Raw genomic sequence first — 27,731 nt, 5'->3', positions numbered from 1 at the left:
AACACTGCATATGTGTTCAATTAAGCACCTAAATCCAGTTGTTTTCCCTCAGGAAAGTAACAAAAGTCTTTGAAAAATCTGGCCCCTGGACCTTTAAGGTACCTAAACTATTGCAGTTAGGGTTTTAACACCAGATTTAATGGGATTTGGGAATCCATATGCTTTAGGAAGCTTTCAAAAGTTTCAACTTTTAATTTCTCTAAGCCTCAGTTTCCATGAAGCAGTGGTGGGAATTTCTTTCTCCCACCCTTTTTGTGTCAATTCACTGTAGATATGTGACTGACACAAAGACTGAGCACTTTTGTAGGCCTAGAGGAAAGGGAGAATAGAAAAGGTGGAAGGGAAAAGAGGGACAGGAATCAAAGGAATCACTGACAAAAGGCAGTTGGTATATTAATGAAAAGATTTATTTTTGAATTATATTTTTGCAGTCTTTAGAAGTGCCTACAGATTTAAGAACACATGATGATGCACAGGCACATTCATGTTTAGAAGCAGCTGTGCAGATTTGACCCAGCTCTGCACCTCAAGGAGAACCAGATTGTAGCAGATGCCACAGAGAAACCACTGAGCACACCATTTTTACCACAGGACAGCATGAAGTAACTTACCATGGAGCACTTACTGGCAATTAAAACATTCCAACATTAAACACCCATAGATTGTTCAGAGCAAGAAGGGCAGGCTTGAGCAAAGCAAGTGTTCAATGGATCTCTTCTGGAGGAAGCTAAGCCAGAGCCTGTGCTTGTGAGGTGCTCCAAAAGCTAACAGGTGTTCATTGCATGGGACCACACCTGGCAAACCCCTGGAACACCTCTTTAGTGGAGAACAGCACCAATGGTTTCACTCTGTGCATCCTCCTCTGCTGGAATAATTGCACTAATTGCTGCTGCAGACTGAGCTGCCCAGCTCCTGTCTCAGAGATTTGGAAAAAAAAAAACCTCTAACCAGGTGAAATTTCATCTGGCTATACTATAAAGAGGAGGAGATGCCTTTCATCAGTCTTTGCTCTCTGTCTGGTGTTTAAAGAGCCTTGCTCCTCCTGCAGACACAGAGGTGGAAATGTGATGCTCCAGACTGTCAGAGAGGAGTAACTTTATCACCTTGTCCAGTGAGTTCCAGCCCAGAGTTCACATTGGTCTCATGCCTGCATCCTTAGTCGATGAATCCACAGCCAAAGGTAATAAATCAGTGTGCAGGGCACATCTTCTGTCAAAGTCACCCACTTAGTCCAAGCTCCATTTATAGGAGTGAGAGCACAATTTATGATGCACCAAATTGTCTACAACCTTTATATCCATTGTATTTTTGCTCCTCTCTTTGAAATCCCTGACAAATGAGCTTCAATTTTTCTCTCCTGTTTCTGATCAGACCTAATCTAAGAATATGTCAGCATGGAAGTATTTCAGTTGAGCAGCCTCTGATACCAGGTAATGTTGATCTCTAATGCTGTTGTTTTCAATGATGCTAGCAACATTAATTCCAGCACTGACAGTCTCCTCCTGCAGTCCAGAATCTTTGTTGTTTTGGGGCTTTGTTTTGGTCTAGCTGGGGTGAAAAAATGAGAAATAAACTTGAAACTTATTTGAAGATCTCAGGTAGGTTGTAGGCCTTGAACAGTCCTTCAGTGTTGTGACAAATCTGATGCTTTGTAACTCCAGCATTTCCATGTCCTTCTATGCACAGTATGTATGGCTGGCTCAGAGATCACAGGTGCTCTTTTCTACTGTTGGCTGCTATCAAGTACACGTTATTCTCTCTTCAGGATGCAAAAAATACAGGTTGTTTTAGATCTATTCTGCACTTCTACTTCATAATGCCTTGACCCAACCAAAGATTTGTCAGGAAATTAAGCTGTTATTGCAGTTAAAACATAGGAGGAATGCTGCTAACCTTACATGGGGAAGTTGTTGGCTGTGCTGGAGTCAAGACAGATGGTCACTTCAGGGAATGTTTCTTTTATGGCAAGTGCTCATTTGAGTAGGAATATTTCTAGCTGGATGAGTCACCTCTTTCTCGATTGCTGCATCAGATACTAACACATGATTTTTACACAAGGATATTCAAAGATGTGGCACAGGCTGAAAATGCATCTTCAAAGCATCCTGCAAGGATTTCTTTCTCTACTGGAAATATTATATGGCCCATGTAAATGGATTAAAAAAATTTCCTCCGCTGTTTTATTTTTACTGAAAACTGTGATGAAATATCTTTTTACTTTTTTTTTTTTTTTACAAAATCATGTGGTACTCATATACAAAATCAGTCCCATAACAGCAAAATGCACAAAATCATAATAAAATTTCTCTGTTTAATGTAAAAGTAAGAAACTTAGAGTAAAGTGCAAAAATTGGAGCGAACATTTCTATTCTGTGGCTCTTCAGCAGCAGGTTTGACTCTCCCCTGGTTTGGAGGACGAGGACCATCATCTGCATGCTGGTTGCCATGGAGACTCCCATCGCTTTTGGAATCACAAGTTTTGCCTGAAAGGAAACACTCCTGCACTGTGAGTTTTGAAGGACCAGAGAGGTTTCTGTTTGTCAGCACACCACATACGAGATTAACCACCACATCTAAGCAGGTGGGAGGGAAGGCAGTAAAATATTTTCTAGTAATTAGGGACAACATATTTAGTCTGTTTAAAATCCACAAAGCACATAAATAGAACTACAAGACTTGCTGCATTAGATTAGGTTGTTATGGCATCAAATCTGTTATCTCAGTATCAGCTACTTCAAAGGAGAATGAACTTTGGTCACAGAACATGAGCATGGCAATAAATCCTCCTGACTCCTGCAGCAGGCAGGACTGAGGTCTCTCTTGAGTTGGCAAGGCTGCCCCATAACTACATCTTTCCTAGGAAAAGCTGTGTACATGAACAGTTCATGGGTCTGCCCTGTGAAGAGCTGTCTAATGTTTATCCATTCTATTTGCACTCCCAGAGGGGTTCTGGGGTTTGGCAGCTCTGCCAGCTTCTCTCTCACTAATGCCAACCAACACCTGGGATTGCTCCAGAGGTGAAAGTTGTCTGGCCCTAACGATTGTGCAGAAGGGTAATGTGTAAATGTTAGCATGAATTTCTGGCTTGACAAAACTATGGTTATTTAGAAGATGAATATGAAGTACTTGCAAGATTAAGCCTCAGTTACTTCCTAGCTCTGTGGTCTTTGTGAGATGGTAACTAAATAACTACCTGTTAAACCTCCAGCTTTCATCTGATTCCTTCTTTTGAGGCTGTTTTGTGCATCTGTGGGGCCATCAACATACTTCATTGCAACAGTTGGGGTCTGGTCCTTCTTTTGCTGAGTCTGAGTAGCTGAAAGAAGAATACAAAAGGACATTTAATTGGATTGTATTATTGTTCATTTGTTCAAGGAGGAAAATATGTGTTGAGCTGACTCTACCTGGTTGATGAGAACTCGGTATAGTTTCAGTCTTGCCTTCTGGAAAGGACTGAACAGATTCATGGCCAGAATCTAAATCTTTCATTGGCCTTCCCATGATCTCATTCTCAGTTGCAGATTTATTTCTAATGAGGAAGTATGTGTGCATTTTCCCTTTGCCTTTTACTTCTATTTCTCCTCTTTCAGTAATCTCAAAATTCTTGTATTTTAGGCACCTAAAGTATCAGAAGCAAAATGACACATGAAAATTCAAGACAAGTAAAAATGACACTGATGATTTCAAAGAGCTGAGTGATCAAATCACAACAGTCTTGGGAAAAGAGTCTCAATTTGTGAACAACTGAGGATTTGTTTCAACTGTTTATTCAAGCCTGCTGTGCTTTCATAGCATTACACATACAGCCTGATCAAAAACTAATGGATTATATAGTCAAATACTTCAGTAGGCTGGAGGGTTCTTATTTACCAGTAAATAGAAATGAAGCACTGAGGCAGCCAATATCAGCTAGACAGAATTATCCCCAGTCATTCCATCAGAGAAGGCAATCAGGTCTGTCAAGCATGATTGACTCATTTATTTTACATCCAGACTTGCTATTCCCAATTGCCTTTTTCATGTATCCAGAAATGGCCATTTGATTTTCTCTGGGACTGGCATGAGGCTGATCAGCCTGCAGTTTCACCATGTCCCCTTGCCATTTTTCCATACAGCTGTAGCTTTCCTCAGCTGCTCCAGTGCTGACAGCCAGCAGTGCCACCACCCAGCTCTCATTACCTCAGATCCCTTCTGCTCCTGTGCATTTCTGTAGATTGAGATCTCTCAAAAGACCCCTGCTCTGATCCTCTTCCAGTACTCATAGTTCACCTACTCCTTGAACCCTCACTCTTGGTGCAGGGACCTTGAAGATCTCATCAGTGAAGGCCAAAGCAAGAGAGGCCTTGAGTAACTCAGCCTTTCTTCAGGACACTGTCACTAAATCACCTGCCACAGCAGGTCCATGTTTCTATTTATATTCTAACTTGCAGAGCTCCTCTGACTGCCTTTGAACTTTGTTTGCCATTTCAATGCCAGCTGAGCTCTCATTTTCCCAACATCATTCCTGTGTGCCCAGACAATGTTGTTGTACTCCTTCCTTTGTAGTTTGTCTTTGCTTCCACTCTGGCATACAGATTTTATGCATACGTAAAGTTCTTGGAAATGCAGTATTAATTTTTATCAAACATGAGTTTCTGGAAAGTAAATTACAGCATGAAGAGGATAGCTGTTTATGAAGTTAGTCCTTAGTAAGTGTAAATGAAACTGTTTCACTACAAATTATGGTGCTCAATCAGAGAGATTTTAAACCTTTTGTTATTAAATGTTCTAGATGTTCTGTCTTTCTAGCACCTACATCAATTTATCAGTGTTTCCAAATAAGTTATCACTTTCTTTTTTTTTTAATATTTTGCTGTCTAGCATGGAGACTCTCAAACCTCTGCTTCTATATGTAAGTATATTTGGAATAAGTAGGAAAAACATAAGGTTCTTTACAAGCAGTGACTTCCCTTTACAAGCTGCTAAAAGGAGTGACTAAGCACCATCTCCACTGAAAGGTGCAGTGCCAGGGCAGTGGATTTGAGCATGGATTTGAGCAGGTGAGGTTTCCCTCAGGGTCACTCACTGGTAGGCACTGGAGCTCAGGTGGATTTTGCTGGGGACGCCGTGGCTCTCCATGCGGGAGGCGATGTTCACCGTGTCTCCAAACAAGCAGTAACGAGGCATCTTTTCTCCCACAACCCCCGCCAGGACAGGACCTGTATGGATCCCAACTCGAATCTTTACAAAGATAAAACACCCCCCAAAAATGTCACTTGTTATTTAACATCTTTCTTAACGCTGTGCAGACACCGAAAAGTTCATCTCAACACGACACTGGGTGCCAGTATGATATCAAATATGCACAGGGACAGGCTCCTCATGGAAATGTGCCCTCATGGGCCTTGCCCCAAGCCAAAGAGGAGTCAGAAGCAGCTCTTTGAGCTGCTGCTGCAATACATTAAGCAGAAGCTCAGCACAAGAAGCAGACAGGGAGACACACATGCACCTTTGTGTTGACTTACTTGGATAGGATTTCCAGAAACTGGGTTCTGTACTCCTTTGGCTGCCATTATCATGCCCAAGGCAAAATTAGCAACTCTCTCTGCGTGAGTGGGCACAGGCACAGGGACCCCCCCCACCACCATGTAGGCGTCTCCAATCGTCTCCACCTTTAATTGAGAGGGACAAGCACATGAGCACGCCAGGTGCATCTCACTCAGGTTTCTGTTCTGCTCTTCAGGGCTCTTCTCATCTGCACCAACTCCCCCTTTCTCTTAAAAGATGCTTCCAATCACTGAAAAGCTTTAGCACACATGAGTTTCCTTGAGATGGAGATTCTCTCCTTCACTCCACACTAAAAATTCCATGGCATTGTGTCCCTGCTCACTTGAGCCACTTTAGATATCAGAGTGAGAGACCCCAAGGAGAAAGGGCTGCTGTGCCAGTGCCAGGCTGTTTGCCTTCCTCCTTCCCTGGGGATATGGCCTGAGGCACAGCCTCCTGAGCCAGAGGTTACCTGATAGATGAGTGCTGTTAATTAGCTCTAATTCACAATTAGTGCTAAAAGTGCATTTCTTGTTTGAGAGAGATTTATTTTTTTAAAAGTCACAATACAGCGAGGGAGCCCATTCACTGTCGATTATGATTAAGGGATTCACACAAAATTAAGGAACCTCCAGTCTCAAGGATCTCACAGAACAGAGTGTGAGCTAAACAGTTTGGGAGCATCCTTCCCTACAACCAGCTGTTTTCCCACAACAGATGCAGTCTCTGAGACAAATGCTGAAGGATTTGTCCTCCTTCAGGCACCCAGTCTCCCTGAAATTAATGCTAAAGTACCTGAGAAATACTTTGGATTTTGTTCCTGTAACAGAAATTTTGCTAGGAATAGAGCAGACCTGTTTAAAAAAGAGAATTCTTAAATGTTCCACTGTAAAAGCCTGGTACATGGTAATGACATTTTCTAAACTGCTCTTATGAGGTTTCACTGGCCCATTTATCATCCATAAAAAAAGAGATCTTTTAGATTAGACTAATTTGCTTTCTTAAAAATTAACACCAATGGGAGAGTGGAAACATAATTTAATATTTGGGTTTGTTCATTAACAAACAGTGACTTAAAACAGTCCCTCACTTCAATCTCAAAGAATGTGTTCCTGTCCATGCCTTCTATCAGACAGCCAAAGCCACAGTGATGCCAAATTAAAAACAACTATAACAAATTAAAAGCAACTGTAAAAAGCTACTAATGCAAATAGATACCCTAATTATTTTTCAGCCATAGCAGAAGATTTAATTTAAAAAGACTTATTCATAACTTCTGATGTTTATAAGCTTGGGCCAAGTTTGTTTGATCAATGTCACTATTTCATTGCTTTCCCAATTCCCTGCAATAGTAATCTCATCCTTGCTCTCTGTACCCCAGTAACTGCCTTCAATATTAATAGGAGTTATATACAGACTTCAAAAGGACATTATTATAGTGACAGATCATTTACTTTTGATGGATGATTTAGATGGAATATGATGTTAATTCATCCTGAAATCCATGGGCCACATCCTGGATTCTTCAATTATTGAATACAGATTCCTTGCCAAGGAAGAAATGCTTCTGATTTCCCAGTACAATTTATTGTGGGATGAACTGCAAATCTTGCCTGAGCAAAGAATAAATGAGATTTGGATTTCACCCTTTACTATTTCTGCCTTCCTAAATATTTAATGAGCTGAGGACAGACAGAAATTTAGGAACTGTTCTTCAGCACATCAAATCTGGTACCTCTGGAAGTGTTGATAGCACTATTATTGTAGGCCAGCCAGGGCTCTGATCTTTCCAGCACAGTTTGGAGACCACATGCACCCTCTAGGTCTAATTGATGCTCTGTGGGGGTTTGCAGGAGAGGATACCATTGCTGAAGATTTCCATGAAACAGAAGTCTACCCATTGTCTGGGTATTGTCTAAAATGCTATTTCCCACCAAAAGAGACAATGATAAAGTGACCTATTTAGAAGAGGTACAAATAAAAGAACTAGACAAATTATTCATCTTGGATAGGCATTTGAGAAAGGAGGGAGAGAGAAATATATATGAAAGGAGAGCCATTCTGTTATTTGCATTGTGGAAAGAGTCCTTAGCCTATGATAGAAGTTGTGTTCCTGTCCAATAATGTGCACTTCTTCCTGTTTTTCAGTTTGTGTGGCCACTACAAATAGGTAATATTTTATGGTTTATCCAACAATTATGCTGTGGTGAAGAGGATTTAAGTACTTTAAAACAAAACAAAGAAAAAACAAAACAACAAAAACCCAAACAAACAAAAAAAGCCCAGCAAAACTTTCTGCAGCTTTTTTTGATCAGTACCTACCTTGTACACATCATGCACTGTGGTCAGTCTGTCAAACCTCAGGTACATTGAATTTAACATGAGAACTATCTGAATAGGCTCACACTGGGCACAAATGTTGGTAAAGGTCACCACATCACTGAACAATATAGTGCACTCCTTGAACTCTCCTGTGGGCACAAAGAGCAGTGGTGTTTGTCATGGCTGCACAGTCACAGGATCTGTTTGAGGCTTGCTTGTAAAGATCATTCTATGGCCTCTCAGTTGTAATAACCTCACCCAGGTACTGAGATGAAGGAGAGGTGTCAGAGTAAGAATGTATCAATACAGGGTAATTGCACATCTCAAACAACCCAAACATCTGAATGCACCATATAGAGGAAACACTTAACTCTTTATCTCTGATTTCATATATGTGCTTACTAAAGGGAATTTAGGCATATTATTGCTACCCTTAATAACAATGGGAATCATCATGATCCTACATTTATAAATAGCATAAAGGTACTAAGAGAATTTTCTAGCAAAGTCCTCTTTCTTTACTCCCTTCACTCCTGAGCCCTCGTTTTCCTGTATATTTATGTTAAAACCAAAATCTCAGATTACTGCTGAAACACTGAATTTTGTTCACTGAATGGGCAGCACTACCACCTTTCACCACCTTAGAAACAATTTTGGCAAAGAGCTTCCAAAGCTTTCTTTGAAAGAACAGCCTAATTTTTATTATCAGTGAAATTAAAGGTCTGTGATCATCCTCCTACACATGGATGTCATCAAGTAGAGAATGGACCCCAATGCAGTGGCAAAGGGGCTGTGCCAGCACCCCAGTCTCTCTATCCCCATCCCCACTGTACAAATCACACAGCCCAAATGCACCCTGTTCATTCACCTGCCTCAACTCTCTTCCCCTCTTTCAGCTGGTTGGCCACGTGCTGGGGCAGCATGGCATAGAGCAGAGCTTCAGTCTTCTTCTTCTCCTCCTCCAGGTGCTTGGACAGGATCCTCAGCTCCTCCTTCTTCCTCTCCAGCTGGCTGGAGAGCTCCATCTCTGCCAGTCTCTGCTGGTTGAGGAGAATCAGGTCCCTGGTGACGTCGTGGGGCGCGATGTCCGCGATGTGCATCTGCCGCTCCTCCAGCTCGTGCAGCGTGCGCAGCAGGGGCGAGCACAGGTACAGCATGCACTGCAGGGGCTCCATCCACATCATCTGCCCTGGGGGAAACAGGGGTGGCAAGGCTTTTCAGCAGGGTGGCCTTTCACAGGGTGCTCTGCATTACTGCTGGTAGTGCTAGGGGATGAGCTCTAAGGTCAGGGGGTTTCTGTAGGGTCTGAATGATCACAGGAATTTATTTCCTAGGAATTCGAGGTGAACTTGCTGAGAGGAGCCACACTGGGCAAACAAAATTTTGGAACCCAGGAAGCAGTCACTCCCTCAGGTGTTGCAGGGACTGGGCAGAGCCCAACCAGGATTCAATTCCCTCCTTCTCATGAGGAACCCCAGTGCTCACAACATCTCCCCTCTCCTTTCTGCTCCTCTCTGCATTTTCCCCTCCTCTCCTCCTAATTCTCAGGCTGTTCCCAAAGCCAGTCAGTCAGAATCATGCACAGGGGAACTGAGACTCACGGTGATTAAGCAAAACATTTGAAGTTTAATTTCACAGTGCATAGTTTGTGTCCCAGTAAAGTCAGTGGCACTTTCCTCCCTGGAAATTAGAGCTTTCAGTTACTGACATAATCTAAATAAGCAGTAACAAAAATGCCTGAAAGGTAAAAGGGATTTTTGGTGGGGAATCTAGTTTTTTGAGTTTTGGTTGAGGTATTATTATTATTACTATTGTTGTTGTTGTTGTTGCCATCTTACTTCATAAGTATCGTTGTTTTCTAAACAACAATCTAGAAATTCCTATTTCTTTCTTTCTCCTTCACATCATCCCCAGGGCTACTGGATGAACAGCTTTAAAACTAAGAGGATTGAAACATCAGAAATACATGTGAACTAACCCCTAGAACATAAGAGAAAGTATAATTGTACTCATGACTGGTCAAAGTTCCTTGTTTTGGTAGCATTACTTTTTTCAAGGTTGTCCCTAAACCCTCAATCTTTTTCTGAATCCCAGGAAAACAAGATTTGACACTCATTACATCAAGGTGAAAGGAGACAAGAGAAAATTAGGTCATATAGCATAGCTCATAAAAGAAAAAACTGAAGTCACAGAACAATTAAACCAAATGCCACTATAGTTAATTACACCAAGCAGAGGACCATCCCATATTCAGTCCTCTCAGTAAAAATAAAGAAAATACAGTATTTTTTTTTTTGCTGGGATAATTTTAACTGGTAAACTCTCTTACGTGGCTTTGGGGGGGTGTGTGAAGACAGAACCTGAAAATGTGCCACAAAAAATAAAAGCACAGGGAACTAATCTATTTTTAATCACATTGGAAACCCAGCCAGTAGCAAATAACTCCCCTCAAAGGCATAAATTAAGAACAAACCATGTATCTACATGTGGGTTTTGCAGCATCAGAAAAATCACCATGTTTCTAAGCCTTTCAAATAGGAGCAGAGTCGTTGCTTCTGAGTGAAAGCCTTCAAAATCTGGTGAGGTGATAGCAGAATTTGTGTACAAGCATCTACTGCTTGTCTAAACAGAACCATCTAATCTCCTCACTGGCCAAAGGCTATTTCTAGGAGTGGAGTGAGGTCAGGAATGCACCTCAGCCTGATTCCTGATTTAATATCAGCACTTAGGCTACTCAAACACTGAAGTACCTCTCAGCTCTAGCATTGGCCGCTCTTTCCATGACTCAGGCATCATCTCTCTTCTAGTCTGGAACACAAATTGGCTGTTGATGAATTTCTGAATGCTGGAGATGGTGAAGGGCACTTCTGGGTGAACGATCCTGAAATACTGATCCAAGCAGATGCCCATGGTCTGAAGGCCAGGTACAATCTTTTGAATGCTCACCCCAGCTTGCTTCACTTTGAGCTTAAAAAGAAAACATGGACAAATGTTACAATTCATGTCCCTTTGGATTCAGACCAAGCAATTGTTCATAACATTTCCAGACTTAGCCTTTCTAGAGCACATGGCTTATTTCTGGGCAAAGTTTCTATCTTGTCAGTGTAGTGCTACACAGCCCTGAATGCATCCCCTTCATAGCAAGACAAAGCCCCAAGAAAGGCATACTGTTATTAAGATGCTCCTCCCTGTCAATTGTGAAAATCCCCCAAAGATACCTGCTATTATCCCTGCTTGCATTTCTGTAGGCCTCACAAACAGCCTTACAGGAGAAAATTTGAGAATTTTGCAGGAGAAAATTTGAGATACTGGAGTGCCTTGTATTCCAAAATGAAAATAACTGTGGCATAAAATGCCTTGGCAAATATTAATTTTCTAATAGATGCCATGGGTTACTTTCTCTTAAGGAAGTGTAAAGGTTCAGTCATTTTCCTTTACTCTGCTGACCATACATGAGCTCTTAAATTCTGCAGAAATGTTCTTCTCTGCTTGTCATTGGTTATTGAAGCTCTGACCTGGCTACCAGTAGTGGGTGTAGGACTTTTCTTCTTTGCACACTAGTAATTTTATTAAATTATGCATACTGGCCTTCTTTTCAGGCCAGTAAAAGAAAGGTTTAGGTTTAAGGTTAAAGGTTTAAGAGTCTGTATTTTGGCTGACATGGGCAGTGGCATGAAGCAGATTATATGTTCTGCTATCTCGATCAGCACAATGCCAAAACATGTTCCTTGAGGGAAATATATTCAGGGTTCTTCTGCTGTCCCATCCTCAGCTTCTCCTTTCTTTGCTCCTGTTTAAGCCAATATTCTCTCCACAGGGTTCAGAGCAGGAGGAGCTGTACCTTGGTGGGAACCCAGGTGAGCAGCCAGAGGACAGCCCTGCCAAGGGGCTGCAGAGGGGGTGAGCACAGCAGAGGAGACTCAATGCTGCCCCAGAAGGTACAGAGATTTTGGGGTCCCAGAGGGGCTGCCTCGTGCAGGAGGTGGCTGGGCTTTCCCAGCAGAAGCAGGTAGGAGCAGACTCAGCAAGCACATGGAGCCTCAGCTGCCAGCAAAGCCCTCCCAGCCGTGGGACAGATCAGTAACTGGGAGGAGAGAGGGAAACTGTAAATGCAAAGGCATTTTAAAGGATGGGACATGGCTCTGGTGTATGCAGGGACAGGAAGGTGACCAGAAACCTCAAAAAATTCTGCTCACTATTTGGTGACAGATAGACTGCTGCAATAAACCTTGCTAGCATATCTGCAGATGTTTCAGACATGGGAAACTCAATGAATTCAAAGGAGATTCCTATCGGCAGTGCTAGAGAGCATGTCTCTGTACGGAGTATTTCTGCAAATCCTGTGAGTGAGTGTACACTGCACACAGAGCATGTGCAGCAGGGAACTGTAGGACAGTCTAAACAAAGGGAAATTACTCTGAGGTTTATGCAAACTAAGAGCCCTGCCCACATGCTTGTCCTACCTCTTTGTCAAAAACCATATGAAAAGGAAGTCCATTGCAAAATGTTTTTGTGTCAATCCAGAGGCTCTTGGGATAAACAGGATCAAATCCTCTCAGGAGCTTACCTGTGGTGAGATAAATGTGTTGTTTTAAAATCAGGCTGCACTTCATAAAACCAATCAGCATGACTTTTTATCCCTCAGTGAGACAGGATCGTGTATCATAGTGAGTGAAGACAAAGTAAAGAGTGTGTGGGCCCAGAAATGTGCCCCCATCTGTGCTAAATGCTCTGCAGTGTAATCCACAGCTGATCAGCAACTAATGTGAGTCGGCTGAGTGTTTAAAACTTAAGCACACAAAAAACATAGAGCACTAGATGCATGAAATTAGATTGAAAAAATAAAAACAGATGAACAACTAGATGTTATTTCTCTATGAATCTGCAGATGCCATAGCAATATAACACAGGCACATCCCATAAAAACGTGCACAGAAGTGGATTTAATACACTTTGCCAGTGGATTTAATACACTTTGCCAGCTACTAAGGAACACTAAGAGAAAAATACCCAGTGTGATCTGAGTTTTAATCTCCTGTACAATAAACCATATGTACAATGTCCATAGCACAGAGATAGAATTACTGTTTGGTTTCTAGTTTACTTACCCTGAAATTTTTTACAGAATGGTCACAAATCTACAGAGTAGTTTGTTCTTACTAGCAGATATTCTTGTAAAAGGAATACAGTGGGTAAAATATCAAAAGAGCTCATCTTTTGAGTGAGGCACCCAAAACCCTTGATCTTCATGGCATATACTTGGATTCCCAGTAACCCAGCAGAATCAAAAAGATGATTACTTCCAGTGATCTCTTTCCCCCTGAAGGTGGCTATGACAGTTACTCCAGTAACTTCTGCTGAGAACAAATGTTCAAGTCACTCAGGAAATTGGTGCAAATTATTGCAAACCTAGAACCTAGCTTTTAGACCTCTTACTGCTTCAGGGGAAGTCAGTGTGGGATTTTAATTTATCAAAGTTTGGCTCTTGATAACTCCAACTTATTCCTAAAGAATTATATTTTTTTATTAATAATGCTAGTCTAAAATTTTATTTTGAATATATATTCATTTCTTACTTAGTATATCTGCCCTTGTAATGCATGTGACACTGCACCAGGTGATACCAGGTTCAATTTTTCACTCATCCCAGAATGCAGACATCTTGGCAGTGCTGAGCTAGATTCTCATTCCTTTTGGGGAATCAAAAGATCCTAACTGAAAAATTCTTTCCATTTTATAAACATAAATAAACATCTAATACATAGAGGCAAGAACAGAGATTTAGAGATTAGCAGTAGACTTTTGGTAGTGGAGGATGTAATTTGGCTTTCAAAATTTACTACAGTTGATAATTTTGGAAAGGAGTAGTATCTACCAAGCTAAAAAACACACTTTTAAATTCAGCATCCTAAACCGAGTGACATAAGAATGAAGAATCAAATTCACCACACAATGGCATTTTACAGAAGAACACTTTTCAGATGAAAGCCCTGTTTAAGAGACAAAAGTGACAGGTCATATTCCACTTAAGTATCTGTCATTACTAAGCATGCTTATTATCTGCAATTTTTCTTTGATCATCAATGTCAAACTGAAAGAAACTTAACCAGAAACATTTTGAAAAGTTGCAGAGGAAATATAAATGGTAACTTCAAAATGGATGGGTGGGTGGGGATGGGGACTTTCTAGCTGAAGAGACTCAAATGGTGATGAGCTCCCTCTGAATGATCTCTCACCTTTTCCTAATGTGATTATCCCTCTTAATGTTTTCCAGTGACTTTTTTTAACAGGACAAACAGAGTTTCCTCTGTCTCCATTTGCATTCTTGGCTCTTTCAAGGTCCTGTTGAAATAAATCCAAAGGGAAATTCAAGGGTGTTTTTATTTTAAATATATTTCAGTAACATGGTGATAATGAATATTAAAAATACCTCTTTATTCAGTTGGTTCTCAATTTGTTTTTCAGAGTCAGCAAGACATTGAGATGAGGAAGAAAATTCATTTCTTTCCTTGCACGGAAATAGAGGGTTTTGAGTGACAAGAAAAACAATATGTTCCTTTTTCCCAGTTCTTTCTTCTTCTTCTGTTTGATTGACTATTTTCATTGAAATCTCAATGTTAAAAAAATCCAGGGCTGCTGCACCGATGATTCCTGAAGGGGAAACAAAAGACAAGGTATTGCCAAGAACAAAACCTTTTAAATTCCCCTTTTAGAGGGCCCCCAGTGGAATTTCACTGTTTCAGAAATCACTTTCCCAAAGAACTCTGGAAGAAGAAAGCAACATGTGTCATCCTTGCTGCAGCTGCCATGATGAGAGTATGCTCCTAGGAGGTCAGCTTCAAAGTTGCTGCTGCTTTTGCCTTGGCTGAGGATAAATGTTGGTTTTCACCAGGAGCAGCTCAGCAGGATATCTGAAGAATGTGTTCAAGTAGCCATAGAGCAAAAATATGAATTCCCATCAACCCAAAGAATGCAGGGAGTCTAAAGAGATTGTGCTATACAATCTATTTCAGTCATTGAAGAGTACTGTACTTTGAAAGGAAGGAAATATCTTTCATGCAGATGCACAAAGAGTTCTCTCATTTCTGGTCAGGTATTAGGCAAAATACTGGACATCAAAATTACATCAAAAGCTCTGTCTGAAATTACAAATAATTCTGTGCTTTCAATATCAAATAAGTTTTGACAACAAGGGAAGTTTTGATGAACTTCTAAATTCACCATCATTTATGAAAGAAATGAATATGGTCATCTCTTACAGACCTAGAGCTCTCTAATGCTTGCACAAGCACAGCTCTGGAGATGCTGATAAATGCTGGTAAAAGATTCAGTTTGGAGCAGGGCTCAGTAGGAGTTTCACAGATTGGATGTACTACAGGGTGGATGAATGTCTTCAACTCAACTGGAATTTCTACTTCACGGGAATTTATAAAGCACGAGCCACAGAGAATTAGTAAACAGTTAGACACAACACACACCATGAACTTGACTTCTTCTTCCAGGGAGGAAATTCTATAGCAAGGATGGACTTTTATGGCCTGGGTTGTCATACCCAAAATTTCATCAACTTTTGATGAAATTTACTGGGAGCTAGGAGGGATCAGGCATTAGGGAAATACTGAGTTCAGAGTCTGGACACTGAACTCTACCAGGCTTCAACTCCATGGCCCGGCCTCAGCTGAAAAAAGATACTGAACTCTGAGTGCACCTGCAAATATATGATTACCCTGTATGTATATTGCACTGATCTGTACTCTGCATTAAGTCTCATTACCTGGCACAATATGGCACAGACCTCTTCTGTCTGAATAGTAATGTAAATGCATTGACCCATCTTCATTCTTTTCTACTCTAAAAGATGGTGCATTCATCTCCTGAGGAAAAAAAAACAAAACCAAACTTCAGCATCTTTTTTTCTGGAAAAGTCTACTTTTTCAGAAAGTAGACTGATGAATTCTACTAGTACAAAAGCATCTCATGCCTTTATAACATAAACTTTAATATAAATAAGCTAAAAACCAGAAAATTAAATATTCTCACCTGTGAAGAAGAATCTGCTATGCATTAGAGCAAATGTAGTAAATAATACCTATGTTGAGGACTATTCAAAACCAATAATTTTTAGAAATTATCCTAACATTTGGAGTAATCTGTTTCAGAACATAGCAGAAGAGAACATGCTTTGGTGATTATTTATTCACACCTATGAGATGCTGTTCCTTGTGTTATGCACTCTGGCAGTCCATCCATCCATACCTGCTCAGCAGTTACTATCAGACTTGCCTGGTAAGAAAGGGACAGGTAGCTGTGCAGTGCATCCAGGTTCTCTATGAACTCATAGAGATTTCCACCCAGTGTCCTCAGCATGTGGTCGTAGCCTGAGCGCTTACAGAATTCAAAGAAATACTTTCCAAACTCCCTCAGAACAATGTCAGCAGGGACACCTGGCAAAATAAAGATACCTTAAGGAATAAGAAGGGTTTGGAAGTTCTTGCAATGCTGTCAGGTGGATTAAGACTGAAGGCAGAAAATTTGCAACAGAGGGAAGGCATTCCCAAGGGCACAGGAGACAAAAGCTGGGCTGCAGTCTCAGGCCTGACCCAGGCTGATCCATTTTTGAGGCATGCTAAACATACCTAATACTTTGCAGGCTTTGTCGACAAGCTGCATTGTGATCTCATCTTTGTAAACCTCAAAAGTCAAGAAAGAATCCTGGACTCCAGCCTGCAGCCTACAACAGAGAAGACAATATCCTTGTCTCAGCAGTGCTGTGAATACAACATGCTTGGGTGACCCAACTGGCATGTCTTAAGGACTGTTTGCTGTGAATGCACTCCTCAACCTCCCTCAAGCATTGTATTGGAACACACCACTTCACTTAATGATATAAGTTTAATATTAAAGTGCTTTAAATTAATTAAATTGCTTTAACATGGCTGAATGGTGGTGTTCACCTCACCATTTCTGCTATTTCACATTATGGTATTACAGTAAACTCTTTCAAGGGTTAGGACATCATACTGTGGGGTGCTAGAGCAAGTGGAGTCTTATTTTGTCTTCTGGTCTACTGGTTTGTTGTTTCATGTGGACACAATAGCCACAATAGCTCTTGGGGCTCCCCAAACCTGCTGATTTTTTTTATATTGGCTTCAATGGATGATAATATATCATGGATGGATTATATGGCATCAAAGTATCATTTATGTATTTTGGAAATCCATATAGCTCATAAAAGACAAAAAAAGACAAAACCAGAGATGATAACAAGGCCAGATTGAATGGGACTTTGAGCAATCTGGTCTAGTGGCAGGTTCCCTGCTCATGGCAAGGGGATTGGAACCAGATGATCTATGATTCTATGATTTAGCTGCTTTTCTGAGTACTGGAATTAAACTGACTTTATATTAAGGATGACATCTTTTTAGTGTAATTACTTCTCAATATTGTCATGTGAGTCAGCAAGTCTATTGCAAAATTGTCTATAAGACTAAATGTCATCTTTAATTATCTGATATGACAAATTAATTGGGACAAATTAGTATCAGAGGATGAAGTGTTACAAGGCAAGAAACTCTTGCTTTTGCCCTTTTAGTTAATCCTAATTACTACTTGAGATACATCAGCTACCATTTACCAATAAGAAATTATATCCCCTGCTGCTGAATTCCTGAGCACCTTCTTTCAATGCACTACATTTATTGGGAACACATTACCTTAATTTTTCCCATGTTTCTTCACCATACTTTTCAACCACCAAAGACTTCAGGCACGTGTTTATAAATCCATACTGCAAAAGCAAATATATGAACATGGAAAAGATGTACTGGTTTTTCAAATGCTGCCCCAACACTCCACCTTTTTGTATTTCAGATTCCTTTGCTAATTTTATATTGCAAGAGAAGTAATAATGCATGACGGCCTAAAGAGAAAGTAATGTTGGACAGCCATTATATCTCTCAGTAAACAGCGCAGAGTTTCTCTCAGCGTTTCACAAGCACTCAGCCCGGGAGAGCACGCACTCAGCGGTGTTTCGCAGGCAAGGGCTGAGGCCGGGCCGGCCGGGGGTGCCCTGTGTGGCTGCGGCCGGAGCTGGGAGCTGCGGCCCGGGCACAGCATCCCGGCATGGACACAGCATCCCGGCATGGACACAGCGTCCCTGTATGGACACAGCATCCCGGCATGGACACAGCGTCCCTGTATGGACACAGCATCCCGGCATGGACACAGCGTCCCTGTATGGACACAGCATCCCTGTATGGACACAGCATCCCGGCCCAGACACAGCATCCCGGCATGGACACAGCATCCCAGCATGGACACAGCATCCCGGCATGGACACAGCATCCCGGCACGGGCACAGCATCCCGGCATGGACACAGCGTCCCTGTATGGACACAGCATCCCGGCCGGGGCACAGCATCCCTGTATGGACACAGCATCCCTGTATGGACACAGCATCCCGGCATGGACACAGCATCCCTGTATGGACACAGCATCCCGGCATGGACACAGCATCCCTGTATGGACACAGCATCCCGGCCGAGGCACAGCATCCCGGCATGGACACAGCATCCCAGCCCGGGCACAGGCATCCCGGCATGGACACAGCATCCCTGTATGGACACAGCATCCCGGCCGGGGCACAGCATCCCGGCATGGACACAGCATCCCGGCACGGCTGCGGCCCGGGCACAGCATCCCGGCCCGGCTGCGGCAGCCGCGGGGACCCGGCCGAGCGGCGCTGCCGCGTCCGCACCGCCAGCCCCGCTGGGACCGGGGCAGCGCCGGGAGAGCGGCCCGGGAAACAGAGCGCAACAGCCCCGCTCGGTGCGCCCGAGTGCCTCGCAGCCTGCCCGGCACGGCGCTCAGCCCCGGCTCTCGGGCTGGGGGCCAGCGGCAGGGGCTGCCCGTCTGTCTGTCTGTCCGTCCGTCCCCAGCAGGGGCTGCCCGTCTGTCTGTCCGTCCGTCCCCAGCAGGGGCTGCCCGTCTGTCTGTCAGTGCGTCCCCGGCAGGGGCTGCCTGTCTGTCTGTCTGTCCATCGGTCCCTAGCAGGGGCTGCCTGTGTGTCCCCGGCCGCAGCTGTTTGCGCACGACAGGAGCTACCTGTCCGCATATCTGTCTCCAGCAAGGGCTACCTGTCTATCTGTCGGTCCCTGCCAGGATCTGTCTGTCTGTGTCTGTCTGTGTGTCCCGGCCCGCCCCGCCGGCCCGCTCACCATCCTGCCGCTGCCGCCGGTCCCGCCGCGCCTCCCGCTGCCGGCCCGGGGGGCGGCGGCCCGGCCAGGCCCGGCCCCGCCGCGCTGGCCCGCGGCGGTGACACCCGGTAGCGCTCGGTAGCGCTCGGTAGCGCTCGGTGGCCGCGGTCAGGGACGCGCGGCCGGCGCTCGGAGCGGCCCCGAGCGCTGCGGTTCCGGTGCCGGTCCCCCCGCGGGCCCGGCTGCTCTCCGCAGGAGAGACACGCTCCCCGCAGCTGCGGCTGTGTCGGGAATTCCGAGCGATGCCGAGGAGCATCCCGGGGCCGCGGCATCGCCCACGGCAGGTCCCCGGCCCGCTGGCCGCTGCTGAGCCCCGGCCGGACGCTGCGGGCACGGCCGGGATCAGCGGATGCCAACCTCCGGAGGACAGGGAGCCGGGAGCGTGATAAGAGCGGAGGAGATTTCTTGCCAAGGGTTTCTTAAAACTGCCCTTAGCAGAGCAGATGCAGGAATGGTGGAGTCGATAGCCACCCCTACCCCAGGACAGGAGGTTTGTGGGGAGAAGCAGCACTTTCCATTCGACTGCTTCTGAGCCGGGAGTTGCTGCCAGAGGCCTGACAAGAAGCGGGAGGTGAAGCTCCCTGCATGTGGCTGCCATCATCCAGGCTGTGTCTGCAGCCACCCAGCCTGTCTCAGAGGGAAGGACAGCAGCAGGGATGTTAACAGGAACAGTGATTGGTGTTAGGTGCAATGAATTCATGGGGTTTGGTGCTTGGCAGAGTTATCTCATTTCCTAGGTTTATTTTTTAAATAATTATTTGTAGAGTGAGAGATTTGAGTGGTTTGAGAGTCCTGAAGGAACACAATGAGGAACTATTTGGGGAAAACCCCTCTCCCCTTGATAAAGATGAGCTTCTGTCCTCCATCAGCCAAACTGGCAGAGGCAGTGAATGCTGAAGCCCTGTGCCACCACCTCATTGCTGCTGTCTGCTGCAGGGTTGTGGGATGCTGCAGGGGTCTGTGCATTGAGCCAGGGCTCTGTGCCTGTCTGGCAGGGAGGGGTTTGCTCTTGGTGTGGTAATTCTAAGGCACTGTGCTCATGGCTCTGTCATTGATCCTCAGCCCTCCATTGCTGTGTTCAGCAGACAATCAAAATGTGGGCCAAAGCCCTCCACCAGGCTACAGAACTGCTGAAATTTTGGCTATCACAGCCTTCCCATCAGCCCTGTGCTGTCTCTGCCCTCCCACAGCCTCCTCTAAACTCCCCCCAGCCTTTCTGTCCCACACCACCAGTGACCTCACTAAGAGACCTGTGTCTCTTCTCAAATGCTGCCTCATGAGCCAAAGCCTGGTCAGAGCCATGCCCAGGGGAAGAGAACTGACAAAAGTCTGTGCCCTGCTGTATTCCCAGAGCTGTGTGCAGAGCACTAGTTTAGCACAGAAACATGTACACAAACCCTGTGTATTTCCTGGACAATAGCAAATATTTGTTCAAACACGCACCTGTTGGAGCTAGCATTGCCCAGCACAACAGATGGCCTAGCTCCTATCTCCTGGTTTTCTCTCCCTGCTCTGATTCTTAGGAGCACCCCTGCCTGCTGCAGGGCAAGAGGTGGTCCTGGACCCACAGACTGAGCCCCACAGCCCAGCCAGCCAGCAGTACCTGAGGGGAATAAACACCATGTCATCTAACAATTGTATAGGTATGCTTACTGCCTGCCATGTCTAAATTAATTTATACTATACAGAAATGAAACTCATTTTAAGGTTTGTAAAACTTGAGTCACTGGTGAGATTTGCAATTACAGCAAGAACTTTAGTATCCTCTCTTCTAGTGCTTTAGCATCTTTTCTTTTTCTCCTTGTATGACATCTAAATAAGCAACACAGTGATTTTAGTAGCAAAGATTAGCAACTATCAAAAATATTTGGAGATGCAATTCAGGTAAGTTATCCAAAACTCACATTAGTACCTATATATGGCAGTCACATTCTCTGAAATAATCCCTTTGCCCAGTATTTTTCTCCTGGGAAGCTGAGAAACCTCAGAGAAAAAGGAAAAAAAATATTATCTCATTTGCTTCTCCTGTGTTGTGCTCACATGTGGAATGTGTTTGGAGATTGTTTACCTACAGGAGATTGTTTCATTGGATTCTTTGGTTAGTGAATTGATTCTATTTGTTTTTTCTGGTCTGTTTGTGATTATGAGAGAAATCTGGATAAAGAATATTCAAGTCAGGATTGGTTTTTGTGGGTCATTAGGCTGCTCATCCTTCACAGCCCCTCGTCCATAATGTGTCCTCGGTCATCTCAAGTGAGAGAACAGAAACCTTCCAAGTAAAAGAACAGAAACCAAGAGGTAAAAAAATTATAATATACTTCTGGTGTCACTAGGGATTCTTTATTCCTTTGGCACAATGTAATCAACACTTCCTAGAATTTTGAAATCAGCAGTTATTTCTGTGTATAACCCCCAGTCTGTAACCAAAGACAACATCCAACATGTTTCTGTATCTCTGCCCACTCTGTGTGAAATGAAGGAAACAATACTCCCCTTTCCAATCTGTTGCTGTGCTCTGGGGATGGTGACTCTGGTCTCTCTTGGCACAGCCCATTCAGGTCTCCCAGCCTATTCTGGCCCTCATTGCAGAGATCTGGCACTGGCCCAACCTGCCCCTTGCTGCAGCAGCGCAGGTATGTCTGGGGATGTGGAGGGGAGGCTGGGGCAGGATGGCTTTGCTTTCAGAGGGTTTCTTGCTTCCCAGAGCACACAGGTTGGGTAGGCATAGGCTCAGACAGAGCTGCACACTGGAGTTCTCCTGAGAGGCTGAGCCTCTTGCAAAGGCCACAGGATACCTTCAGGTGAAGTGTGTCTGAAAAGTCCTCCAGGGGCTGCACCTGCACATAGACATTCCTTCCTCCTGATATCCAAACAGCAGCCTGAGGACTGTGCTCTGTGAAATTCTGTAAACTTCTGCAACATTCCTGGCAGTTTGTGAGGAAGTGTGTCTTAAATTTTTTCTGCCTTTGTGGCAAAAGGTTCATTAATTCAGAAGGGAGGTTGCTGTGACCTTGCAAAAAATATGTTCATCCATACCTGACAATTGATGCTTTCAAGAGCCAATTTCCCCTGGCCTTTGTTGTGCTTGTACCCAGTTAGTTCTAAACAGAATCCTTGAGGCCTTGGTAGTTCAGCAAAATAAATGGGCCATCTGCAAAGCTGTATACACAGTTTCTTCAATTAGATGAGAGGTGAAAATAGGCAATATAGCAATTTATAACTCCTGGTTACAGCCTTGGAGAATGCAGTCATAGACCGTCATGGTCTGCGTATGCAAGGCCATCCCCCTTTTTCTTCTTTTTCTCTCTGCTGTGTGATCATTACCAACAATGCAAAGTCAGATGTGAGTTGCCATGGTGGAGGGGCTCCTTCCATGACTGTCTGAGCAGAGCACATTCTAAATGTTGCACCCTGGAGCCCAAAATACCACAGCAGTAACAGAATCCTTTCTGCAAGTGGTTGCCAGCACTGTCTCCTACCCAAGACCCCTAAGGATGCAGGGCTTTTCAGCATACTTCCTTCAAACACAGCCTCACATCCGTTGTTCAGATATCATGTGTTCACATTTGTCTTAAATTAGCCTGCACAGTGACTTTTTAGTGACTCAAAGTGAAAAAGAATCTGTCCTTCTACTGCTGCAAACCAAAAGGGAAGTTTTATATATATATATATATATATGCATTGGTAGGCTTCCAGTACTTCACACTACCAAACCATGAAGACAGCTGATGCAGAGTCTAGATCAGGAATAAAAATAAACACTGGAGATGTGCTGTCCTGCATAGTTTGGATGGCTCCAATTTTCAAAACACATATTTTAAACCCCCAGCAGTTATATTTGAATTCTTATTAAAGACCCTGGGCAAAATTTAAGTGACATTAATGCAGACTAACTCAACAGCAGTGAAACTGCACGAGTGCAGGCTTTGTCCTCAAGAAAGCTTTCAAAATCCCAGCTCCTCCGGTTGTCTGTTAAGCTGAGCTGGAGATAGGAGGCCATCAATAATATTTTAGTGGGGAATTAAGTTGGAAAAAGCCACCAGCTCAGGTCCAAAACCTATCCACAGGTGCTTTTGAGCATGCAGATGGGGAGGGAACTGAGGAAATTAATTCCTCTAAGGGCTGGATGGTCAGTGGCATAGCTCCCTCTCCCCTGGCTCTCCATGTCTGCTGCCATGGAGCTCTGCTCTCCCTGTGTGTGATCCCCTGAGGTTTCCCTTCCTCAGCACTCCTCTGATCCATGGCAGTCAGGCCTGTATCCCTGGAAATGTCTCATGCCAAGGAGAAACAGTCCCTGGAGGTACATTTGCATGAAACTTTCTGGTTAAAGTCTTTGTGCACATTCCTCTGGGTATTTTCTTTCTCTCACTTCTTGTATGGCTACTCACATTCAAGAGCTAGCATCTGATATCTTTGTTTTCTGCACAGAAAATGGCTCATTGCTTGTATTTTCCCCCTCTGATTGCTAGTTAATGAAATTGGTTCCAGCTGTACCATCACTGTAGCAATGAGCTACAAAGAATCACTTGTCTCAAGTGCCTGGGCCGGGCTCCTTTCAGCTGCAGCTCACAGATGGCACAGCTATCCAGGAGACTGGAAGAATGCAGTCAAGAATAATGCAAAAATGGGGAAAAGGTGAGGCTCATCAATCTTTGGTGCTTTGCTATTGTATCTGTATTGTACTCCAGCCTCCTAGCTCCAGCACAGGAGTCTGTGGAGCTGTTTGGTCACTCTCTGGCATCTTGCTCCTTTGGAAATGTAACTCCAAATGACAAGGTGCCTGTGCCAAATGAAGAAATAGTGCAGTACCAGCCTGTGCAGGAGGTGCTGCTAAACAGGGAGTATCTGAGGGCTCTGTGGTGTATTTCCCTTCCACCTCACCAGTGTCCCTCCCCTGTGATTGGAAGAGAGGGCCTTTCCTGGAATATTCATATATATATTTAATATAATGTCACCAATCATCTGCCATGTAACTCAAAATCTCCAAAGGCCCAGTTCAAAGCACTTTAGCAGCATTTCACTGATAAAGTAAAACCAACAAATGGTAAATCCTGGCTGTAGCTTTATTTGTCTTTGTTATTGTGAGAGATTGGTCCTTTACTTTTGGAAATTACAATCTAGATATCCTCCATTGTGGCATAATAAATATCTGGGGTTTGTGATTAAAAGGTGGGCCCAGGTTTCCCGTGCCTGTGGGCATTATGACCTCCAACTGTAAAACAGCAAATCTTACTGGGTATGTGATGATCCAGTGAGCTTTCTGCTTGGCTATCCTCTCCCAGTGAACCACCTACCACTGATGCTCTCTTGGTACTTCAGAGGTAACAATCTGCTTCCTTGTTGCTTGTACTCCTCCAAGTAACATTTTGCAATAATATTAATTATACAGCAAGCTTAGATTTCTCATACCATTATTAGCAAATACATGTTTATTCTAGCTTTCCTTGTTTGAACTAAATCTGTGAACTATATCCCATGGGGTACCTTTGAAAAATACTTGAATCCATTCTATGCAAAGGTGAAGTTTAATATCCTTTTCTGTCACTAGGGACAAGCTGTTCTACATCTTTAGCTCTGACTTCCCAGAGGACAGCAGCTCCCATGATCCCCAAGAAGAATTGGACCTGAGCTTTGACAGCAAAGCACTTTACGAAAAGGAGGAAGTATACAAAAAACAACTCCAAAATTATTAATTTAGTATGAATGCTAAATAGGGAGTAGTAGACTCTGCTGGAAAATCCAAGTGGAGATCTGTGATGGTAATACAAGAGGGATCCAAAGGCTGAAGCTATAAGGAAACCCTGTTGATTTGTCAAGTAGCAGGGCTCTTAGCCAGGAGTTTATAAATCTTAAAGCCAGAATGGTTAATGACTTTAAAAAATTCAAGTTCTAAGAAAGAAATGTAAATTCTATTGAAGTGAAAGGAAAAGGAAGACTGAAAGCATGAAGTGCTGCCTCTGTGACCAGTGTGTGTCAGCTTGGTTTTTAAAGGCACGAAGGCATGGTGGTTCCCATTCCTCCTGCACAGGGAGAAATGCTGTGATCAGGAGTGAGGAAGATGGCAAGTGCTTGCTGGATGTTAGAGCAGCTTTATTTTTTGTAATGGGCTCTACAAGGGGTAAGGGCTTAGCTGGACAATTAAAGTGACACACCTGTGTCTGGTAGGTGAGCTGAGGGGAGCAGAAGCTCACAGACTAGCTGAGAGCAACTAGTAAGAAGTAGTTGGAGGTAGCTCTGTGTTTCCTCTGTCTCTGCCTACAACTACAATCTCCTTTCTGATCTCTGCTTTCGAAACTGGAGGTGTTGGTGCTGATCTAACCAGCACCTGACTAGCCAGACATTTGTACTTGGAGGGCAGCTGGGTTGTGTGATGGGGGAGTGGCTGTCACCCCGGCAAGTCCCTTCAGAGAATTACCCCATAATCTCTGTCATTTTCCTTTTAGCCTTAAACCACCCACTTCCATCCAACCAGCAATGAACAAACTTGAAAGGCCCAGTGTGTTGAGCAGCTGAGCAGAGAAGACAAGAGCTAAAATCTATACTACCAAGAAAACCTGAGAAATGATCCCTCTGGTGCTTGCTGATGATTATTCTGTCTTCTGACTTCCCTGTGTATTTGTATTTGATTTATATTGGAATGCAGGAAGGTCCTTCCCTCCCTCTCCAATCAAAACAATAGAGCCAAACCAGCCAGCATTAGATGTTTAAAAAGGTTCACCACACAGTTTCAGTTATTGCTCTGACTTCTGCTGCAGCTAGTTACACTCATCCTCAAGAACAGAAAATACCTTTCTGTAAACTAGCAATAATAAAAAAAGTCTTTCTAGCTTAGGCTAGCTACCAAAAATGCACTGCACCTTTCTGACCTCTGCTGTGGACATCTAATAGCAATATGGATTAATTTGGGGACAATAGTGGTCTTTATTCTGGTTTTGATTTTGTGCTTTGTATTGCACTGATATGAACACTAGATATACTAAAATTGAGATTTTTGAGTGTTTTAATGTAAATGTGGGGTTACAACTATTTGAGATCTCCAGCATTTCCCTTGAGATTGATTTTTCCTCTGATAATTTGTTTTGCCAAAACCAGTGCTTTCCTTTCTTGACTTGAACAATCTTGGTTTCATCAAAACTGTTTTTTATAGTGTGTCTCTGAGTCTAGGGAGCAGCTGTGTTGAAAGGCTATTTTTTTTTTTTTTAGAATAAGAACCTGTATCTGCACCCCTATCTAGGCTGCTTGAACTAGTTTTGCCCCAGACAGATGAAGAACAAAGAACTTGCCAAAGAGTGTGAGATCTGTCCAAGAAGCAAAATGAATTGCTGGTGCTCATCTCTGGGCCACCAGGAGGATCAGAAGCAGACAACAGATGTATGGTGTGCCATCCTCCAGTGTCACACACTGGGAAACTGGCACTGACCTCACCATGGGTGTAGCAGAGAGCTGCCCAAATCTGGACATCACTGGCCTTTACAAACACAGTTTGCAAGTACAGCTAACTTCTTACTGCTGTGTGAATGCCAGCTTTGCTCCATTTTTTGTCGGGACCAGGACTGGATTTCCCTGCTGAAAGAAGGAGAATCCAAATCCTGCTCTTCCATGGAGGCGGAGGGACACGAGTGAGTGTGGGAGCTGGCTGTGGAATCTGTGCAGTGGGATGATGTGTGCACATGGAAACAGGAGCTCCACTGCAGCACCAACTACAGCTCAGAGGTGCAGTGCTGTCTCTGGCTGCATGGAGTTACAGGGCTCAGCAAAGCCCTGCATGTGTCTGTGTGGCCAGCAAGCATGCTGCAGTGTGTTTGTGTGCATGGAACCATTTCAAAGCATGCAGGAGCAATTTGTCTTCCCTGCAGCATACACAGCAGTGCCTGTAGCCCCTCAAGGAGCATGCTGGGGCTTTGCTCCCCTCCTTTCATACTGCTTTGCTACTTTCCGTTGCTTTTCTCCCTTCTTTTCCTTACTCTGACAGAGTAGCCTTGTGGGGAAGGCAAAGCAGGGTGTTTCTGAAGCACTGCAATGCAAACAAACCAGCTCCTGTTGAACCTTGACTAGGAAAATCTGTGCTGCACAGTGTGGCCATCAGAGTATGTGTGAGCTGCAGGGAAAGACTGCCAGGCAGGTGAATGGCCTGAAGGACCTGGAGGACCTCAGTTCTTTGACACTGACAGTGTTTGTGAGAAATAGATTTAAACTAATTTGTGAATTAGCTCTTAAATGTTAATTTTATCCGTGTTTGATGGGTGTGAGCACTTTATAAAGTCAACATCAGATACCAGAGTATGCTGTGTCTCTCTTCAAAGCCTTGCACAAGTGGTGCTTGGAATGCAGGGGAATGGTGATGTCCACATTTTCCCAGGGGGAAAACAGAGGAGCAGTGCAATGTGCAATGGGAAATGGGGCTGATGATCCAGCATGTAACTCCAGAGCTGCTGGCCATCAGACCTGTACTCTGGACCCAGTTTATTAGCTGAAATAAGCAAATACAAATGCATAGGTGGTGAGATGTGAGCTTCTAAGTGAGAAGCAGAACCACCATGCAGTTAATTGGAGGAGGCTAGCACCAACTTGTACAGCTGTTCTGTCCTAACAGCTTGCCTGATGGTGTAATACATTAAAAACAACAAT

The 27,731-nt window shown here is 43.8% G+C and overlaps 1 protein-coding gene across 2 annotated transcripts; it reads right to left on the bottom strand.

Moving 5' to 3' along the window:
* Positions 1–385: 385 nt before the first annotated feature.
* Positions 386–19,108, bottom strand: LOC136560802 (guanylate cyclase soluble subunit beta-2-like). Of its 2 annotated transcripts, none has more exons than XM_066556858.1 (16): positions 19,065–19,108; positions 17,562–17,635; positions 16,485–16,579; positions 16,132–16,292; positions 15,623–15,722; positions 14,279–14,499; positions 14,085–14,190; positions 12,312–12,415; positions 10,599–10,815; positions 8,717–9,037; positions 7,849–7,997; positions 5,505–5,651; positions 5,066–5,220; positions 3,405–3,619; positions 3,194–3,316; positions 386–2,504 (listed from the first exon to the last, which is right to left on the bottom strand). In XM_066556858.1, the coding sequence occupies exons 1-16, from the start codon at positions 19,065–19,067 to the stop codon at positions 2,332–2,334; spliced, it is 2,364 nt and encodes a 787-aa protein (XP_066412955.1). In that variant the 5' UTR covers positions 19,068–19,108; the 3' UTR covers positions 386–2,331. The 2 variants fall into 2 exon arrangements, with proteins under 2 accessions (XP_066412955.1, XP_066412956.1); XM_066556859.1 differs by having other exon boundaries at positions 386–2,483.
* Between the last annotated feature and the right edge of the window lie 8,623 nt (positions 19,109–27,731).

This window comes from Molothrus aeneus, chromosome 10 (assembly GCF_037042795.1).
Source record: "Molothrus aeneus isolate 106 chromosome 10, BPBGC_Maene_1.0, whole genome shotgun sequence".
Taxonomy (NCBI): Eukaryota; Metazoa; Chordata; class Aves; order Passeriformes; family Icteridae; genus Molothrus; species Molothrus aeneus.
The sequence above is the reverse complement of the archived record's forward strand: the minus strand, read 5'-3'. Positions and strand labels throughout refer to the sequence as shown.

Coding starts and splice junctions, on each gene's coding strand:
- LOC136560802 (XM_066556858.1), bottom strand. Junction 14,500..15,622: donor TCTGTGCCATATTGTGCCAG/GTAATGAGACTT, acceptor TTTCCCCTTCAG/GAATCATCGGTGCAGCAGCC. Junction 3,317..3,404: donor ACCGAGTTCTCATCAACCAG/GTAGAGTCAGCT, acceptor TTCTTCTTTCAG/CTACTCAGACTCAGCAAAAG.